This window comes from Eucalyptus grandis, chromosome 10 (assembly GCF_016545825.1).
Source record: "Eucalyptus grandis isolate ANBG69807.140 chromosome 10, ASM1654582v1, whole genome shotgun sequence".
Lineage (NCBI taxonomy): Eukaryota > Viridiplantae > Streptophyta > Magnoliopsida > Myrtales > Myrtaceae > Eucalyptus > Eucalyptus grandis.
In genome coordinates this window covers 8,137,904-8,158,343 of record NC_052621.1, presented here as the reverse complement: position 1 = coordinate 8,158,343, position 20,440 = coordinate 8,137,904, and the positions used below count along the sequence as shown (strand labels likewise).

Genomic DNA, 20,440 nt, shown 5'->3' with positions numbered 1-20,440 from the left:
CAGCGATCGAAAGTTTGGCCTAGTCTTCATCGAGAAGAGAAGGAAAAGAAAATCGAAATTTAATGAGAGTTATAAAATCGAGTACAGACATTCCGAACCAAAAAAAAAAATAAAAAAAAAAAGAAATGGGGACAGACACCACTGGTCGAAAATCACGTGTTGCTAAAGAAAAAAAAAAGTGGGGGAACATGCGCAGCCTATAATTACGGACTGGACAACAAAAATTTATTCAAAAAATATAGTAAGTGTGTGTATTTATGCAACAGTCGACTGCTGAAATGTACATCAGGATCAACCCTTTTTTTCCTGATTTATATATTGTGTTCTCTAGAAAATATAAAAGGGAACGAATCCGCTTAATGGATAATTGTTCAAAAATACTTAAACATATTAAATAGTTGCTAATTCAATTATAAACTTTATGATCAAGGGCTAAACTTTTGACGATTTTCAAAAATATATATATTAAAAAAAGTCATAAACCTATTACATTTTTATCAATTCAATTCTTAATATTTTAGTTTGATCAATGTAATTTTAAATATTTTCGCAATAATACCAATTTAGTTCATTCAATCAATTTATGCTGAAAATTATTGCTATACATGCTAACGGTCCTACATAGCATAATCGGCATTGACGTAAATAAATTTTAATTTTTTAATTTTTCTTTTTTTTTTTTTCCTATTTTCTCTTTTCTTTTCTTTCTTTCTTTTTTTCTTGGTACCCTATTGACCGACAAGGTTGTTGATGAGGGCCTCTGCACCCTTGTCAACCGCAAGCAAGGGGTGGGAGCAAGGGCATCATGGTCCTCTCCTACTACAAGCGAGGGCTTTCGCAACCTCACCTGTGGCCAACAAGGGCGCGAAGGCCCTCCCCTATGGCTAGCAAGGGTTGCTACACACTTACCTGACCTGAGAGCATCATGGCCCTTGCTAGCCAACGAGTGAGGTTTTCAACCCTTGCTTGGGTCTAGGCAAAGGCCCAACGCCCTCACCTATTGCTGACAAAGGTGCGGTGAGTCGGTGACCCTCACCCAGACTAGCCTATGGCTAGCAATGGTTGACTAAAGACCACGCCAACCAAGAGGTATTTTTAAATTTAAAAAAAAACAAAGGGAAGAGAAAAAATAAAACAAATATGAAAAAATACTTAAGAAATTATAAAAAAAATTCCACGTTAGCGCCGGTGTGCCACGTAGAATCATCAGTGTCCCTTTAGCAATTTTCATTCTAAATTGACTGAATAAACTAAAAAATTACAAATATGAAAAGATTTAAAACTAAATTGATATCAATATAATAAATTTAAAACATTTTTTGTACTTTTCCCAATGATTATCTCATGTATTTCATCCAGCCAAAAATTATTGACATAAACGTTAGGCATCCGATGTGGTGCAATTAAAACTAATAATAATGATTTTTGCAAGTTCATTTTTTAAATGGTATGAATTTTTTTCTTTTATTCATTTTCTTTTCCTTTTCACTTGTGGGGCTAGTGAGCGCTACACTTGCCCAGATTTGGGTGAAGGCATTACAAATGTCAACGGCCACAAGTGAGGGTCACCCTCCCCTTAGGGGAGCTAATGTCCTTGCCTAGATCTAGGTGAGTATGGTCCCCGTGGCTATTGCCGAGACTTGACACAAAGTGAAAAAGAAGGAAAAATAAAGAAAAGAAAAAGTTAAAAAGGAAAGATTTAAAAATTTAAAAGAATTAAGAAAATCATCAATATTGACCACATTTACTCTAAATTAATTTTTATCTCACAAAAAAATCCTAAACATGTTATATCCACGTAATATTTATCAAAATTAATGCATTCATGCCACATTTACCCAAAAAAAGCCTATATATACCGCAATTCGAGTAAATGATACATGGATATCTTAGTTTGAAGTATATATCATACTAAATTAAATAAATGTGATATGAATATGACAGCTTAGGGCTCTATAAGATATTGACCCAAAAAAATAAAGGCGATACCTTTCTGGGCGCGCGGGGGAGTTGCCGACAGATCAAGCAAGAAATAATTCGCCAATCAGCTCTTCTTTTTTTTTGTTTCTGGGGGAATTTTACTATTACGAACATTTTCACGACTTTATCAACATAGAAGGACAAAAAACAGAAAATGAAAAAAAAAATGGAGAAACCAATAAATTGACATAAGCACACGGCAGCATCCAAGGAGACGTATATCTCCTCTTCCGGAAGAGAAGCCGAAACTCCAGCGAGCAGGCAGAGGAAGAAAGAGAGAATGGCGGCAGCGCCGGCGTACCAGTTCCAGCAGCCGCACCAGCCGGCGTCGGCGGAAGAAGTGAAGACCCTCTGGATCGGCGACTTGCAGTACTGGGTCGACGAGTCCTATCTCTACGGCTGCTTCGCTCACACCGGCGAGGTCTCTCTCTCTCTCTCTCTCTCTCTCTGTGCTGTTCGGCGATTGATGTATCTTCCGTAGGGTTCGTTCGTTTAGTTTGGTGGGCGCTTCAGTCCGGAAGTGGGTTTAGATTCATTAGTTTGTCTTGCTGCGATTTGGGTTTTAGCCCTTCTCTTCTTGAACGCTGGGTGTGTGTCTTGCGAGCTCCCCCCAGTGGCGGCGCTTCATGCTGCTGGTTCTGCCTTTTTCTTTCGCCTCGCTGTCGGGCGAATGTCGCGGGTTGGAATTGCTCCTGTTTGGCTTGTTTCTTGGAATGTTTAGCAGGAAATAAAGAATATTTAGGATATTGGCAAAGGGGTTCTGTTGCTGTTTTGGTTGTCCAGGGCCGTGACGTGCGCTCAAATTTTTCGGTGCAGGTTGTGTCGGTGAAGATCATACGGAATAAGCTCACGGGGCAGCCGGAGGGATATGGCTTCGTGGAGTTCATGTCTCATGCGGCTGCCGAGAGGATCCTGCAGACGTACAATGGGACTCAAATGCCTGGGACGGAGCAGACGTTTAGGTTGAATTGGGCATCGTTCGGTATGGGGGAGAGGCGTGCTGATGCTGGACCCGAGCATTCTATTTTTGTGGGTGATTTGGCACCCGATGTTACAGACTACCTGTTGCAAGAAACTTTCCGAGCTCATTATCCATCTGTTAAAGGAGCGAAGGTGGTTACTGATCCGAGTACTGGGCGCTCAAAGGGTTATGGATTCGTTAAATTTGCGAATGAAACGGAAAGGGACCATGCCATGACAGAAATGAACGGCATGTACTGTTCAACTAGGCCGATGCGTATTAGTGCAGCAACACCAAAGAAGACAACTGGAATGCCTCAGCAGTATGCTGCTATGAAAGGTACTTTCATATTGTACATTTACTTTAGGCAACTGCGTTATCTTTCGGTAGCCATGATTTTATCCCCTGCAATGCTTTATTTGCTCTCTGTTATCATATCAACTTCTCCTACAGACTTCTTCAGTCTTTCTCACTAGTTTTCTTGTATATACTTGAGTATTGGAGTGTAGTTTGTTATGGTTAAGCACCTAAGGACATAAAAATCAGACTTAATTTGTGGTGAGAAATTTGGAATATATAGTAGCTTTCCTTACGGGTTAGACATTTTTCTATGAATGTACTCAATCAAAGGCTGAATTGATTTTGATCTGTCTTTCCATGTATCTTGGACTTTGATGATATAAACAATAGATAGCTTTCTAAACATGCATAATGCTGCAATTATTTTTATGTAATTTTTTTTTTTTTTTGGGTCTAATACTTTTATGCATGTTTACTGATAGAAAGTTTGCTTATGAAACATTTTGCAGCTGTTTACCCGGTTGCAGCATACACTGCTCCTTCCGTACCAGTACTACCAGTGGATAATGATGCAAATAACACCACAGTAAGTGGGAAATTCTCACTTGTACATGCAGTTCATTTTTTAAAACCTTCTAATCGCTTCTACTATGCAGATTTTTGTGGGGAATTTGGATCCAAATGTTTCAGAAGAGGAGCTGAGGCAAATGTTTTTACAGCTTGGGGAGATTCTAAATGTCAAAATTCCTGCTGGGAAAGGATGTGGATTTGTAGAATTTCGAGCAAGGTTTCTATATGTTATTGCTTTCGGATGTTGTGAATCTTCTCATACCGTCCCCTTTCAGCAGTAGTTGAATTCACTTTTGCATGACATGGATGAATTTTGCTACTCGTTTGGCATTTACACTCCCAATCTTTTTGTTTCACTAGACACAATGGCACATGTTTCTGCTCTTTATATTTATCATAATTCTGTTGCATAGGGCATCTGCTGAAGAAGCCATCCAAAGGATGCAGGGAGCTACTATTGGTCAACAAGTTGTTCGCATTTCTTGGGGGCGAAGCCCAACAGCTAAACAGGTTTGGAATCATGCGTGTCATCCCTATATTAAATCTTGCTTTAATAGTAGTTGCCTTCCTCTAGACCCGTTACACAATTCTTCTCTTTAGAGCTCCTAAAATTTGAACCTGGAGAAAGTGACCATTGCAAAAACATGGTTTTCATTTTCTTTTCTAACAAAGACATGGATTTGTCAATATGGTGTTGGAAAATGTAGGGAACGAAAATGAAGATGCTTAAAGTATATCCCACTATTGGTATTCAAAGGGCTGCCATTCACTGTTTCACTTTCATATTTTTTTTAATTGTGATTAAAGAGCTTATTTGGGGTGTTGCTAATTCTTGAAAGGCACCCAACCTTCAAGGACTGCATTCCCTTAATTAACCCTTTCACTGGAGAACGTGCAGAGTTAGTTCACAAATCACGACCAATGAAGTAGAAAGATGGCTTAGTAGCTGTCTTTCTTAACCTTCATCTGTATTTGCCATAAGACTCGAGGTTGTTGAAGAAGAACCTCTGTAGAGAATTTAACTTCTGGAGGCATCAAGTAGAATCTCAATATCATGCACTTCCCTGTTGCATTTCCTTGCTTATCCTTGGGCAAAAATAGTATTTGGCACGTTTACTTTGTCATTTGGTATTACTGCTATTGTATAGTTTTGTATACTTCCTTTTTCTCATTTGTATACATTACATCTTGGCATTTGACAGTATTTGGTATCAACTTGTAGGATGTGCCTGGTAGCTGGGGCCAGCAAGTAGATCCAAGTCAATGGAATGCTTATTATGGCTATGCACAAGGCTATGATGCGTATTCTTATGGTGCTTCCCATGATCCGTCTTTGTATGCATATGGTGCTTATGCTGGTTACATGCAATACCCTCAACAGGCAAGATATTTGTGCTGTTATGCTTCATAGTTTGTATACTCCTGTCTTCAAATCTTTCTTATAATATGGGTTCTAGCATCGTAAGTGTTGCCGGTTCCTTGAAAATAATTCTAACTAAATTAAAGCCTATATTGTATCTTTTCAAGCCAAATCTTGAGGTTTTGTTAGTAGATATCCCTCTTTTTGTTTAATATTTGCAAACTTTCTCATAATCTTTGCAAAGTGTTTGGATGGTTGGCAATCTATTTCCAGCGATTTAAAAGATGGAGGCTACTTGCAACAGGGGAGGTTATTCTCTTTCTGCGGAGATTTAAATGGTCTGGTTCTTTTTGCAATATATCTTAAAAATGGAGTTTGCATTCAACCCCTCATCTTTCTTTGAATAATTAGGAGGATAGGACTTGTTCTCCTTCGCACTTGAGCTAGGTAGAATTTTACCACAACTGTCCAGATGCTGAGGGTATTGAAGCTCATGAAGTGAAAATTTTGTGGCACCTGTAGTTAGCTCTTAATTTTGCTGCTTCTCTCTTCAGACTTAGATTCTGGAATAAGTTGAGACACTTATGTTTAACAAGATACTTGATCAGCTGAGTTCATATTTTTTGCTAGAATGGGATCTGATCCCCTGGTGAAAGTGATTATGCTCTAACTTTCCTTTCCTTTTGATACTTGGGAGAAGATATTCAAAGTTACTCATAACACAAAATTGCAGATCTCTTCCTTTTCCCTGGAGTTTCATGAATTATAGTTTTGGTGACTATCATTCTGTTCTTGATTTTTAGGTTGAAGGTTCTCAAGAAATGGCTGGTATGGCAGGTGCCGTTCCTACTGTAGAGCCAACCGATCCCCTGGCTCCTCCGGATGTTGATAAGTGAGTCCCTTTCTTTTCTTTTCTTTTTATCTTTTGTTTCCAAGGCATGGCATTAGCTAGTCGGAAGTAATTTCTGTATTCATAACAGCTATCTCTTTCGTGATGTAGGTTAAATGCTTCTTACCTTTCTGTTCACGGGAGTGCCATCTTGGGCAGGCCATTGTGGTACAGAAACTCATACTTGTCTCAAGCTTAGGAGAATCAGAGTGTTTCCTTGCTTACACATTTGGTGGCTGCTCAAGATAGAAGTGATGCTTAGGCTTCATGATGAAAAGTCTGCTGCTGTGGAAGATCTTTGAGTGATATGCTGTATCTGAGCAGTTCTACCATGGGAACCGGATGATCAGGGGTTTCAATTATGGAACCTCTTAGCTTCATTAGGACTTCTTTTTTTCCTGGCCAGAAGCTTAATTAGAATTCAAGTTTTTCAAGAAAACCTTTTATAATATCGGAAACGTAAAATAGTAGGAGAGAGAGAGAGAGAGAGAGAGAGAGAGATGACATTGGACAGATACCCAATGTCATGGAAAAAAGGGAAACTAATATAACCTTCAACGAATCCATGGGGAAGTAAGAAAAGAAAACGAAATGGAGCTGCCTGGGGGTTGCGTATGACATAACTGGACGCATCCATAACTGAATGAAGCTTCTATGTTGCCATGCTTTGTCTTTCTTTTGAGATTGTGGTCATCTGTATAGTAGTACCCGATCTTTACTATTGCTCGCTCTTAATCAGTTTCAAAGGCAGGTGAATATCTCAGCTCATGACGATGGGTTTCATAAATCTTTTTAGTGTGATTGCATCTTGAAGTAAATGTGTGGCGCCACTACGCCGCTTGCTTGACATGGGCTAAGACCTATGGTAAGATGTTCTTGTCAAAATATCACCTGTGGAACAAAACAGAGGGAAAAGAACGGTATTGGTGACCGATGGAAAAAATCTTAATGTGCCCCCAATTCCTAGTTTCTGCATCTTTACGTACTCGAGAGTTTAGGTCTGCCAGGCTGGCAACATCCTAGACAGAAGGACACTGTCTTGCGGTTAAGCGAGGTTCCCAGAACACCATGAAAATGCCTTTTGTGGTTCTCGAATGGGACATCACCGGTTAACCTTGCAGTGTCCTTGCAATTAAGCTATTACTTAACACTAAATTCCTTATCGGCAGCAGCACCACGTAGAGTACTTGCAGGATCTGCTATTTCTTAATGAGAAAATCACATGATTTGATCAAATCTAAAGCAGAGATTCAATCAGAAGTTCAAGAGGAACTCTTTCCCGAGTTTAACTAAATCTGACAAGAATCGATAGCATGTCTTCGTCCTCTTGACAACAAGGACAAGAACAACATATCCTCATCATCCCAACAAATTGATTTTGGTCTTAAAATGTCAATAAATCAAAACTTCAAAATTGATGTCACTCACTGCTGATGTTAAAAAAATGTTTATCTAAATAGGAAAGAATACAGGATAAGAATTAAAATCCGAAATTGTCTTGAATCACAGATACTTCGCTAACCAAGGTAGCTCGCCACTGTCTTTGAGTGCAAATGTCACGTCGTCGCTGCCACAATACAATACAGACTATCATATCACCGGTGCAAAGTTTTAATTCTGTGTTGACATCTTACGATGGATAATAAAATCTTAATAACTGCATTATAGATAACAATCACACGCTTGTGAAAGCAATAATGGTTCTGAAGTGAGATATATCTTCATCATCAAAATGGTCTACCTACACTTTTCCTGTATTGCAGCAGAACACAATAGGAAAACAACCCACCTAAATGGCGTCTATCTTAGTGGACAATAAAATGGCCTCATGCATTGTTAGTGGTAGTGGCCGGTGTGTCGAGTCTCAAAGCTTCAACTAATTTCATTTGTACGAAACCAACTGTCCAGACTATGATTTGTTTTGTAATACAAATGAAGACCTTTTGTAGTTCACACTGTAAGTGAGGCTTGGGCTAAATCATATGTAGCCTGTACCAGTAGAAGGTCTAAGGTTGGAAAAAAGTAGGTCCATGAAGAAGAAAGTTCTCAGAAGGATCACTCTGTTGCTCATGCGGTAAACTTTCCAGTCAAAAGTTTGGAAAACATCTAGGCCTAGTTCCCTAAATAACACCCAGTCCAATTATAATTCTACCCTACCCCCTTTTTGTGTTTTAACCTACCCTACGTTTTTTTTTTTTTTAATATCTAAAACAAAATCACAAACTTTCACTCTAGTCCCAAATTTGTCATGTTAAACCGTCATTCAAAAATTACCACTGATTTCTTCAAAATTATCAACATCAAGGCCCCTAAAGGTTCTTTATCAAAACCTGCATCTTTATCAATGCCCTTGGAAGCAACAACAGCTGCTTAATAGGGTTAATTGAGACATATTTGGGACTTAAATGAAAGTTTGTGATTTTTTTGGACAATTTCGAAGCAAAATTGAGATTGGATCTAATGGTCCATTGGTGTAAAAAAAAAAAATGACTAATTTAGAAAAATATTTTTCTAAAAATAATCGCTTATAAAAAAACGAAGGAAAGAGAATTTTTATCGCTTACAAAAATGTTGAGATATAAATTGTTGTCTATAACGAAAACATTTCCATTAACTTATTATTTCAAGCATTATAAGGGATTAGTTTTAAGAAAAAATTTCTAAATCATTCATTTTCCATTAATTAAACAGAGTCAAAAATTATTATTATTTTTTTTTTTAGGAAATTAAGCCAACCATCTAGCATCATAGTGTAGATGCAATTTGTGCTTTGAGCTACAGTTTTTGTAAAGTAACTCATTCTAGGTAATATGCTCTCGCAAAATTCTATTGTCACAGAAGAATTACAGCCTAGAATTACTGTGTCGTTACTATCTTTTTTGTGGAAAAACAACAATTATTTCATTCTAAACCATGTCCAAGCATGTATGGGCTAAGATCGAAGATAAAATAATCTTGGAGCAATCCATATCGTCAGAGGGAAATATCAAGGAACAGGGATGTCATAGCTTGAATGCCTTATGAAGGTTGTAGCTGACTGCTTTTCGAGAAGTGAGAACTGACCTTGGAAAATTGAGCTGCAACTTCTGTAACCTGTGCTTAGAACCAGGCTCACATAAGATGATCCGGCATTCACCCATCATACAGCTGCCACGGAGGAAACATGATAGGAATGTCAAAGCTGAGCTGATTTCTTTAGCTTGAAAATAAATTTAATGTCAATGCAGCATCTCAGTATCTTTTCTTATCCATTGTCATGCCTTCTACCGACCCTAATTTAGAGGCCCGTTATGTCCTTTTGCACATAGGTAACCATTTTAGAGTTCACAATATTGATCACGGTAAATTTACGAGATATGAGGCAAAACACTAAACACAAGGAAAACTTGAGTATGACAAGATGCGATATACGTAATCCTGTATATCGATATGAATGGACATGTCTTGTTATCAGTCAATCATTTGGCTTATAAAAAAATATAATAGGTAATGCTAACATGAATTTCAAGTACAATAATGACAAATTAACACAAATTTTCAGCTGTAATCATTTATACCATTCCTTTAGCTTTTTTTCTTTTTCGGGTATTAACAAATTGACATAAAACAAGCTCAATGCCAAAAATATTTTACGTTGTGGTCCTAGTATGTATGATTAAGTTAGCTTCCAAAAGCGGAAAAAAAAACTAGCATATTATGCGGCACAACTAGAAGTAGTACTATGCAATGTAGTGCACACTTAATGAAAGACGTCACTACATAAGTATCCATCTCATTAAATTCTTTTGCCATACTACTTCACAAATCCTTTAAGTAGAAGCTTACAGCAATTACTTCACATTAAGGCTGCTAATATCATATGCAAATCACAAGTCAGCATCGTGTTATTGACAGAAACAGAAATTGCAAGCCTTTAATGGGTCTGAAATAGCTCAAAAACCTTCCAACCCCTTAAGCCTTAAGCATATGCCTAATATATAGTCCTCAAAACTTCATAGATGGTTTCCTTGTTCATTATATAGCGAGAGAAGAATATAGTAGAGAGCGCTTACCCCACTCTTAATAGTGTGTCCCATCCAGGAAAAGCTTCTCCATTGCTTGCACAGAGACATGAAACGGTCGTTGCCAACTGCATTATAGAGAAGGGCAGCGTCAAATGCCTAAAAGAAGAAATAGAATAATACGCTAGCGCAAGGTATCAAGAATAACCATGAGATAATAACCTGATAATAATGTCCTACAAATACACATCAGCATTCACAATGTTAAAACTCTTCTGAACTTTTAGCAATGTTATTAGTCATCGAGATGACATGGTCCATTTCTTTCTTTTATTATCTTTCCTTAGTTTTACATGTACTTTTCACATTTCATTATTTCAATAGGTCATTTTTCTTAGACAGAATATGACAATAAGTACAAGCTCCTATATAAAAGGTCCTAGAATTTTACTGGCAATTTCCCAGTAATCTCTTTATGTGACGCAGCATACAAGACAAGTTTAAAAGATAACCTTCTCAAACGTGGTTTCTCCCAGGCCTGTTTTGTATAGCTCATGTACCATGGCTGTCAGGAAGATCTTTCCGAGTTTGGAGGAACTTTTTATGACCTGGCAAAGTCAAAAGAGTAAAGCTACATCAGAAGTTTCATAAAAAAGTTCTAACATATTGCAGCTTCCTGCATATCCTGCCAAACTTAAATGTAAATAAGGAGAAAGCCGCCTGTATTGAGTGAAGTAGTACTCTACTAGAAGGAATCACATCTGAGCACCATCTAGAAGATATAAACAATGCAATCAACTCTTTTCACTTATACCACATTACTGCAGCTGTAAACTAGCAGTTTCTTCAGCAAAATATTAGCCTATTTTTCTGAAACCAAAACTTTTGCATCAACTTGAAACATTAGCTGAAACCATCCTTTTAAGTATTGACATTCCTCTTCACATAGCTTGCGAGTCTTCCCCTATCTTGGGTGATATACACTTTTTTCGTATGATGCGCCTGCCAACTATGTATGACGCAGTATATGGCCCGATAAATTCGTGAATACAAAGCATGTGGTGTTATATGTTGCAGCAACAACACCGATACATCAGTGAGCAGTAACTGATGACAAGTTATGAATGTGTTTCAACTCACCTGGATGTGAGGTGCCTGAAACATTTCCTTGATGGCTGCTTCAACCTCTGACATCCCAACCAGAGCTTTCCCTGTAAAATGGAGAAAATTACATCATTTGTTTATTGCGATTGTAAGTTTATGCTAACAGATGCACATTTACCAATATATACACACGTGTACATCAAAAAGAGTGAGCCTTCAGGACCACAAGCAGTACAGATAGCCATGACATCCCCAATCAAAACAATCAAACAGATTTTGTCACTCCTATAGTCCTCAACAATGACCTAAAATTATGTCACCTATCTCTAGGCTTGTGATGGTAGTGCAGAGAGATCATCTGTTGAATTTTCCCATCATTGATGTATAGCAAAATTCAGTCAGCCCCTGTTTATATTCCTTTGTTTTGATCAACCATAAACAAAGCCGTAAATCATACATGCACACCCCTCCTCATATCGAGTGACTTGGAATGACGCTAAAGATAATCTAGTTTGGCGGAAAGCTTCTCGGTCAAGTCAGATTCATAAAGAAATGATCTTAGATCTTCAACTGTCCATACCTTCCCACTATTGCTTTCCAACTCATCTGAGCATGTATACACCTAGATGTTTGTAAGGACACAATGGATCGGGAACACAGAAGTGGTTAAGTGTACTGCTCACTGGAAGTTCTACATTGAGGTTATTAAGTCAGCATAAAAAAGATTACCAGCTGCAGGAGCAGTTTTGAGAGCTTTCTTTATACGGTAATCAGCAATTTCTGCTGCACGTCTGCATATCTCTAGTGCACGCCGTGCATCCCCTGAAATGGCTGCTACCTGTTAAAGATGTAAATCATCCAAAGTCAAACTGAGGGTAGCATGAGAGAATAGTAAGGAAAACCTTTAAAACAAATATGCTGATGGCCTCCAGAAATTCGATTGATAGGTAAATGTCAAAGCCCATATCACAATATAGGAAAAAACAAAAGAATCAAGGATGAGACCTTTCGAGAAGCAAATTCTATAGCTTGCTTTTCAAATGCATCAATTCCTCTGAGTCGCGTTAAAATGATTTCCTGAAGCTGCTGATAATTGTACGGACCAAAGCAAAGTCTCTGAATACCCATGCGACTAGAGATACGGGGAAGTAACTTCTCTGGCAGGTCCATTGTGTTTGCTATGCCTAAATATTTACACAAAGAGGAATAATACATTAGTGTCTTCCTCTCCTCATTGTCCTTACAACCCCCTGTAAAAGGACAAGACATACCGATCACAATCAACTTGGAATGTGGCTTTGTAGGCCAATCAAGAATGTTGTAGAGAACCTGCAACAATAGAAGGCTAACCACATTGATGGCCTAATAAAGAAGTTTAACAAAACTGGAAAAAAAAAAAAAGGGAGAAAGAAAAAGCAAAGCATTTGCTTCAGGTGCTGTGCCAGACGCAATGCTAATTTTATGTCATTTGGATAGGACCAAAAGCAAGTACCGATTGATTTCTGGTTAGAAGAAGGTCAAGTTCATCAATTAGTAGGACACAAGGTCGGTCGTCATCTCTGCCAATATACTTTCCATCTGAAAATCGCTCATTAAGCAGCTGAAGAGCCTTCTTCCAGCTAACTCTATGTCCAGTCAATGCTTCATAAATAACCTAAAAGAATGTCGCATCACATCAAAAGGCACAAAAGAAGTATAAATACCAAATTTGCAATTCAATATTCTTTAATACCTTGTATATGTTCTCCGGAGATGCCAACTTAAGACCATTAATATCCACAAAACAATATGGTCTGATCCTTCCAGCATCAACTTCAGACCTCAGGTTTCTCATTACTGAAAGTACTGTCATTGTCTAAAGCTTAAAGTTAATAGAATATCATGTGATATTCAGCTACAAAGGAACTAAGATAACATTTTATAGCTAATTCAGGTGAAAAGTATACCTTGCCAGTTCCAGGAACACCATGTATGTATAGGCAACGCCCAAGACATTGGTCTTGACATAATGCCCCCTTTATAAAAGCTGTTATTTCCTCCATTTCTCTACCAAAAAATAAAAAATGTCTCATGAAGCATAGAGCTAGCCAGATGATACAAACATTTAAACAAGTAGACATGCTTACTTATTTCGGCAAGGTAAGCTTTTAGGAAGTGTTGCCAGTAAAAGCAATGCCTTGGCTCTTTCCAGATCAGTTTTCTTGTGGCATCTGACATGCTCTGGAATTCTCTTTGTCCCTATCTTTTGCAGTCCAAAGAACTGGCCCTTACGTGAGTTCTGTATAAAATAATCAAGGACCGATTTGAAGAAAAGCCATTTGAAGGAAAGGAACAGAAAAATAAAATAAACGGTTTCATTTGTACCGCAGCACATTCATGAGTTATTGATGATCTTGACTGCAGGTTTTTCACACGCTCTTCTTCATAATCCATGTCTTCATCAGTTCCGGAGTCTGCTTCATCGCGAGAAATCCAATCTTCATCACCGTCATCTTCCACACCATCCTGTGCAACAAAGTTGTGAATCTTTCCTGCTCAAGTTTGAAAACAAAAGCCAAACATTGCAGCTCATATGCTCAGTTGCAAACCTCTTCTTCCTTGTCAAACTCAGCAAGACGCTTGAAACTGTGCCAATGGATGTCATATTCATATTCACAAAGAAAAACATCATCACCCTGGTTGTTGGCTTTGGCGTATTCCTTAGGGTTCATGACAAAGCACAGCCTGAGAATGGATTCCATCTACAAGTCGTGCAGTGGAGAGTGGAAGATGAGATCTTTGACAAGAAGTATGTAATTGCTTAACCAATCACATCCACAGTTAAGGAAGAATATATGGGCATCAAACAATATGTAATAACTACTTAATATCCACTCACTGATTCGAACAATCCAAACAGCTTATAGCCAACTACTGGTCATGGTTGTCCAGTATGACTGATTGAGGCAAAAGCTCAGTTTAGACTAAAGTAATGGATTAATTTATCCTCAACAACTTCTTGCAGCATTAGCCAGAAGAGAGACATAGTAATGCATCAACCTTTTTATTTCCCATACAACAGATCAACCTGAAGGATGTTCGCCATTTTTCCATATGAGATACTCCCCCTTGCCTTATCAGACACTAAATAATCAACATTGTCATCACCGGACAGAGCTTTCTATAAAGAATCTATGCTGATGGAGACAGGCATCAGCGGTCTTCCCAAATTAAGACGTACCAGGGTTACTATGGTTGTGTATGCTCGTGGCCCAGAGTTTTGGGTTTTGCTTCTTTTATCAACAGGCGTTTCACTATATAGACAATGCCACAAGTAAGAGCAGTTGAAGTTTTTATGATAACTTTCACTCAAAGTAGTGGTCAACGTGTGGTGTCCTGTCTTGGTTGGCTAAAGTAAATGCAAAGACTCCCAATAAATTGTCCAATTGAACAGTTCAGACAAAGATTCTCCACAAGCTTGTGCAAAAGCCATGTATCAGGCTGCTTCACATAACTGGAGATATGTGCCGGCTGTGAATTTTAAGCGGACAAAGAGCTTGGGGAAAGTTGAAAAGGCTAATCTAACAGCTAAGCTTGCTAACTTCTCAATTACTGCCACAAGGCAAAGTAAAATCTCCTATGCTCATTGTTTCGAATACATGCAAATCAAAGCCCACTGCAAGAGAAAATTAAGCTAGTGCAGTGTAATACCCTACCTCAAAATCTGCAAAATCATTCGTTCGATATATCTCCCTCCTAAGGTTGTGAGGCTGCCTCCCAGCAGCAGTCTCCTCAGGAATGATGTACCACCTCACCCGACACCGGTAAGTTCCATCCACTTCTTTCCATAAGCTGCACATCAGCTGACTTCATAACTACTCAGAGAACACGATAGCTACCATAGTATTCATATTAGCAGAACTAGCATACCTTTCAATGTGAGCGGCCCATAAATCACTAGAAAGAAGCTTTTCCTTTGCGGTTCTCACCAATCTCTTCCCCTCAGGCGGCTTTGGCAACTCAACTTCCTTGCCCAATTTCCGCGCCTCACAGAAGCCGCAATTCCATTCCCCTTCAGGAACCTCCTTCAACGGCGGGGTCAAACATTTCAAGTGAAATCCGCCTAAGCAAACATCACACTCGATCATAACAGCCCTCCCTGCTTTGAAACAAATCCTACACTCCTCAACCTCCGGGTCTTCATCTTCAGAGCTCGCGTCCTCTCTCCTCTTCACATAGACGTCATCCCCCACCTCGAACTCGCCGCCATCGTACACCACTTTCTTATAATACACCCTCTTCTTCGGCGCCGCGTCGCCCTTCTCCTTCTTCTTCTTCTTCTTGCCGTCCGAGGCACTCAAAGTCCTAGCTCTGGTAACCATTTTGGAGTCACTTTCGCTCCTTCTCCTCTTCTTAATCTCAGATCGATTCGGCGATGCCGGAGCAAATGAGATCCCGCTCCCTCCATTCTCGGCTCTCTGCCGCGACTTCCTGCCCGGCTTGTCGAGCCCGACCGCCTCGTCCACTTCTTCACGGGTTCCCTCCTTAGAGGGCGTTGCCGGCCCGGCGCTCCTCGCGCGTCTGGGCCTTTTACCCGGACTCGGGACCGATTCGTCGGCGAAGCCAATAGATCTCGACGGCGCCGCTCCATTGTCCGGCGAGAGGGGCGTTAGCCGCGCGGATCGGCGGAGAGGGGTCGCGGTCCGCGGGGTGCGGGGCGCGAAAGAGATCGGCGACGCCGAGGCGGGCTGGTGATGGAGCTTGGAGGGCGACTGCTTCTGCTTTCGGGGCGTCTGGATCCTCTTCGGGGTTTCTGCCATGGATTTGCCAGGGATCAAAGGCGATTTAGGGTTTTGGAGCGTCTCTGATATAGAGAGAGAGAGAGAGAGAGAGAGAGATGACGCTGGAGAGATGGCGGGAAAAGTTCCCTCGCAAAGCAAGAGCCTTTTAAACGTCATTTGACCGTTGCCCAAATCGTGACGTTTTCTGCTTTTTGACCACTCGTGAGTTTATTATGCTGGCTGCTGCTGCGGCGGCGGCTTCTGCATTGAAATTTAAAAAATGATTATCGAATTTACGAACAAAAACAAATTGGCTGAATTGCGCGCTCATGACGCACGCACGAAAGCTGATTGGGAAAATTATATAAATAGTTCATGTAACATTATTCGTAAACTTTTAAATGGTTCAATACGGTCTCTGAGCATCAGCTCATTTTGCAATATTGTTCATAAATTTTTGAATTGTTTAATAAAGTTCATGCGCCTTTGGTATATGCCGAATTTAGTCTTTGTATTACATGAAAATGGTCGATGTTGTTTATAAACTTTGATCATTTTCATAGAATCCATTGACTAAATTGAATATGTGTTAAAAGTTCATAAGCCATATTGAACAAATAAAAAATATAGGGACCACATCGAACAAATTAAAAGTTTGGAACCGCAATGTACATTGGACTAAAATTCATAAACTATTAATATCATTATCCTAAATGAATTTAAGAGACAAATTCTAAACCCTCCTTTTCTTCTCTTGGTTTTTTATTTATTCAATACGAAACGATCACTAACATTCTCTTCTAGTAAAGAGTGAGCAAAATGAATTGCTTGAATCAAGAACCTCCTGGTCTAATCAAACGAGTCAATTCTAGGCAGTTTCCAAAAGTACCGATCCAATTCTCAATTCCAAATAATAAGGAGTGTTGATTTTCAGTCCGGTTTCCGATTCCATATGTAGAACCACCCACTGGAACTATCCAAATCAAACTAACTATTTTTTAAATATATATTCTTGAAAACTTGTCAAAGTTAAAAAAAAAAATAACTAAAAACCATAAAGACTCCGAGACGGTAGCGATATCTTCAAAAGTTTACTGTTTAGTTATATTTTTAACGTTTTACTCTGTCTTGTTAATATGCATACATGCATGAACTCCTTTTCAAAATATTTATTTAATGAATATTAGTTTAGTAATTTAGCATTGATCAGTCAACGGAAACAAGGCTCCATTGGACTTTATATTAAGGGTCTAAATTGGAAACTACATGGTTTGCCCAATTGCAATGACCACCAAACCAAAACACGGGACCTCTTGTGCAGAGAAAATTACTCAATTGAATCCCATACGGTCCAAGAAAAAAAAAATATGGGATCGGTTTCATTGGCTTGCCGGGGAATCGATCCCAGTAGTCCAGTTCCCAATTTTTGGGTGAAAACCAGATCGCTCAAGAACTGATTGCCTCTATTCTTAGTCCCGCTATTAGCAAATTTCTCAATTTTCTCCATGTCTTGAACGCCATTTGCTAGCGTTCCCGACATAGGACCTGCTTAAAGATTAACCAAGAATATGATTGGTTATTCGATCAACCGGCCAACATTTTCTTAGGCCGAAACCCGATTCGATCCACGAGTTGCGGTAGCTGCTGTACTATCGATCGGATTTGTGTACTTAATATAATCTTGTTAACCCTCACTGCTCCTTGAGTGCAAGGCATTCGTGGCAAATCACCTCCTCTGCTCCCCCGGCTCTCGAGTTTTGATCCATTGCCGACGCCTTAGTTTCGAGTTTCCTCTTCTTCTTTTTTCTTTCTTTTGCGAGTTTCCTTTTCTTTTCTCCTTCACTGTTTTGGTTACGTCACCTTATGAGATATATGTTGGATATTTCAGCAATTTCAAAATATTGTAAGTTACTAATTTTTGTAACAGTTTTTTACCATTATCAATTTGTAACAATTTTTGTCTGCCATCGATATAAAACAATTTTATAACATTTTACAACAATCATGTAGGGCGCATTTGGTAATCATTTTGTTATGGGGAACAATTTTTTTTTATGAAAAATGATTTTTTTCTATTTTTTTTCTTGAAAACAATTTTTAAGCAAAAGAACGTGTTTGATAAGTTATCAAAATTTATATTCTCGGGATAAAAATACGTTTGGTAAAATTCTTATATTTTTATTTCTTTTAATTTTTTAATTATTTTTTCCTTTTTCTTTTTTTCTCTTTGGCCGGTCGCCGGCAACCAGCAAAAGGAAGAAGAAGAATAAGAGAAAGAGAAGAAGAAAAGAGAAGAGAAAGAAAAATCGATTCTATAAATTGTTTCCGGGAACAAGAAACGACTTTTTTCAATTTCTTCTTTTTGTTCCAAATTTATTATTGGGAACAAAAGTTTTACTAAATACGTTTGTATTCTTTTTTCGTTCTCTAGAACAAAATAATAGAAATTTTTGTTCCGAAAAACAAAAATTGTTTTTAACAAACAGGCCCATAATGACCGTGTAACGACTTTCTAACGATTATATAACAGGCACCCTTCTAACATGAAAGGGGAGTGGGGGGTTCGAATTACAGGTGGGAATGATTTAGTTTCAAGTATAGGTTTTGACTCATATGCCCTGTAAGGAGACATGACAAAAATCTGAAAATGAGAGTTAGAGTAATAGTAGAGTAGGACGAAAAAAAAAACGGTTATATAACGGCTTTATAACGTTTCATTTATTTATATGTAAACTTTTCATTATTTTATAACGGCTATACAACGGTTATTTTATTTTTCAACTACCAATTTATATTTCTCTTTTCCTATCTTGTTATGTATATTTCATTTCTTTGCTTGGTTATATATATAATATTGTTTTATCCATTCTAATATTTCGTGTGGATTATAGAAAAAGATCTGTTGTATCCTAGAAAAATAGCCCTTGAAGCCTCAGGCACCAAGTTTCATACTCTAAAGAGTGGAATTATCCTTAAAAACGATATTTACACACCTTATATATTTGTTTTTATCTTCTCATATTTTTTAATGTATTTCCAACAAATATTATTATTTCCATGTCATCTAATATTTTTCTACAATCTCAAGGATAATTGCCTTATGGATTCTAAAATTGGAATTGCGGCTGCTACCATTGATGTTGGAATTGAACAAGAACTTGAAGATGGTTTTGGACAAGTGTCGCATATTCGTAGACGATTTGTCGTGGAACATGGTTGAGCATCAATACAAAGGGTTTTTGGTCGTTTGAGTAAGGTTATTGACTGTCAGGAAAATCCTAATTATTTAATTCTATTGAGGTGGCCCCAACTGTTGTATACCTTGGGAAGAGGCCACTAGCCACTAGGAAGAGGCTCTACGAGGCGGCTAGCCTATTGAAATCGATCATGAGGGGGCTAGGCTTACTTGCTGGTCGCCAAGTGGATTGACATCATATTTACGATCAATGCCAACGGTGTTCTGCCATCTGATCAAGGCTAATGATGACTGTTGAGGCCATTTTAATTGTTGCCGAAGAGGTTGTGAATTCGGGGGGAAAAAGATTTGTGCATTTGAGTTTGATTTGGCCTGACCGTTGGTCTTGTTAGAAGTTGTCATCATGGCTTCGATGTTTGAAATTTGTAGTCCTAGAATGTGGTTCAGGTCTTGGATAGTGAATTTTGCGAAAGAACAGCATATAAGTACTATCACCTGAGATCCTCACGAAACGGAATTTTTTATTAAGTGGCAATGTTGTGAGGTATACTTAATCTGTGGGTTAGGACAATTGGCTAGTTGCAGTGGTCTTGTCCTGCTCTGTGGTCAGTTACAAAGGCCTCCTTATGCTTTCTTCATGTGTGCTTTTCCAAGAGAATTTAAGGCCAAAAAACTTGACGTTGTACTATACTTAGGTTATTCGAAGCATGCTCGGGCAACCCCTTTTTTTGTAATTGAACTTGGATAATTTGATTTCTGTATCTCTAGTGTCTTGGTGTTAGCGTCTATGATATACCGATGCTTTTGGTCATGGTGGGTAAATTGACTGCCCTCTTTGGTTACTAGAAAAGAAAGCATTCTTACAAGCTTATTATGCACAATGATATTTACTGCAGAGATCATTAACTGCTTTTTATCAGATATTTATCAAGGACAAAAATATTCAGCCTCTTATTTATTTTATTGGTGTTGTTTCATTTTTTAACATGAACATATTTTATGTTTGATAGTCAATACATTTAATATCACTTGTTATGACATGACGAATGTTTGTATATGATATAGGCTCCAGCCATGAGCTATTCTGCATTTCGGATAGATTTTCCCATTGTTAGGGATGGCTCATTCATTGAGATTAATTCGTAATATGACGATAAGGCATTGAGGCCTGGCTAAAGCCTATATGTTTCCCACTCTCTGGGATGCCTCGCTATAGTATAATTATGGCATTTTACATAATGGATTTTCCATTGTATTAGAAGAATACGGTGATGTTTAGTGGATTTCGAATTCATATGAGACAAAATCCACAAATGAAT

General features: G+C 38.5%; 2 protein-coding genes and 1 non-coding gene across 3 annotated transcripts; 1 reads left to right on the top strand and 2 right to left on the bottom strand.

Annotated features, from left to right (window-relative positions):
• The first annotated feature begins 2,182 nt into the window (after positions 1 to 2,182).
• Positions 2,183 to 6,735, top strand: LOC104421524 (polyadenylate-binding protein RBP47B'). Its single transcript, XM_010033498.3, has 8 exons — positions 2,183 to 2,401; positions 2,797 to 3,280; positions 3,751 to 3,827; positions 3,898 to 4,028; positions 4,225 to 4,321; positions 5,034 to 5,192; positions 5,975 to 6,063; positions 6,172 to 6,735. Exons 1-8 carry the CDS (start codon positions 2,261 to 2,263, stop codon positions 6,257 to 6,259), a joined length of 1,266 nt encoding a protein of 421 aa, XP_010031800.2. The 5' UTR covers positions 2,183 to 2,260; the 3' UTR covers positions 6,260 to 6,735.
• Positions 6,736 to 7,321: 586 nt separating this feature from the next.
• Positions 7,322 to 16,036, bottom strand: LOC104421520 (origin of replication complex subunit 1B). Its single transcript, XM_010033493.3, has 16 exons — positions 15,075 to 16,036; positions 14,861 to 14,996; positions 13,754 to 13,906; positions 13,530 to 13,670; positions 13,292 to 13,443; positions 13,112 to 13,211; positions 12,898 to 13,020; positions 12,658 to 12,819; positions 12,437 to 12,494; positions 12,171 to 12,349; positions 11,895 to 12,003; positions 11,202 to 11,272; positions 10,574 to 10,669; positions 10,113 to 10,189; positions 9,124 to 9,207; positions 7,322 to 7,627 (listed from the first exon to the last, which is right to left on the bottom strand). The coding sequence occupies exons 1-16, from the start codon at positions 15,962 to 15,964 to the stop codon at positions 7,564 to 7,566; spliced, it is 2,595 nt and encodes an 864-aa protein (XP_010031795.2). The 5' UTR covers positions 15,965 to 16,036; the 3' UTR covers positions 7,322 to 7,563.
• On the bottom strand, positions 13,770 to 13,846 carry LOC120289251. Its single transcript, XR_005547175.1, has one exon. It is a non-coding gene; the product is annotated as a small nucleolar RNA snoR28 (small nucleolar RNA).
• Positions 16,037 to 20,440: the final 4,404 nt, after the last annotated feature.

Excerpts from the sequence above, each read along its gene's own strand:
- LOC104421524 (XM_010033498.3), top strand. The coding sequence starts at position 2,261 with ATGGCGGCAGCGCCGGCGTACCAGTTCCAGCAGCCGCACCAGCCGGCG. Across the intron at positions 4,322-5,033 it reads GAAGCCCAACAGCTAAACAG|GATGTGCCTGGTAGCTGGGG; the intron begins GTTTGGAATCAT and ends ATCAACTTGTAG. Across the intron at positions 5,193-5,974 it reads ACATGCAATACCCTCAACAG|GTTGAAGGTTCTCAAGAAAT; the intron begins GCAAGATATTTG and ends CTTGATTTTTAG.
- LOC104421520 (XM_010033493.3), bottom strand. The coding sequence starts at position 15,964 with ATGGCAGAAACCCCGAAGAGGATCCAGACGCCCCGAAAGCAGAAGCAG. Across the intron at positions 12,495-12,657 it reads TTCTAACCAGAAATCAATCG|GTTCTCTACAACATTCTTGA; the intron begins GTACTTGCTTTT and ends CTATTGTTGCAG. Across the intron at positions 9,208-10,112 it reads GACACACTATTAAGAGTGGG|CTGTATGATGGGTGAATGCC; the intron begins GTAAGCGCTCTC and ends CCTCCGTGGCAG.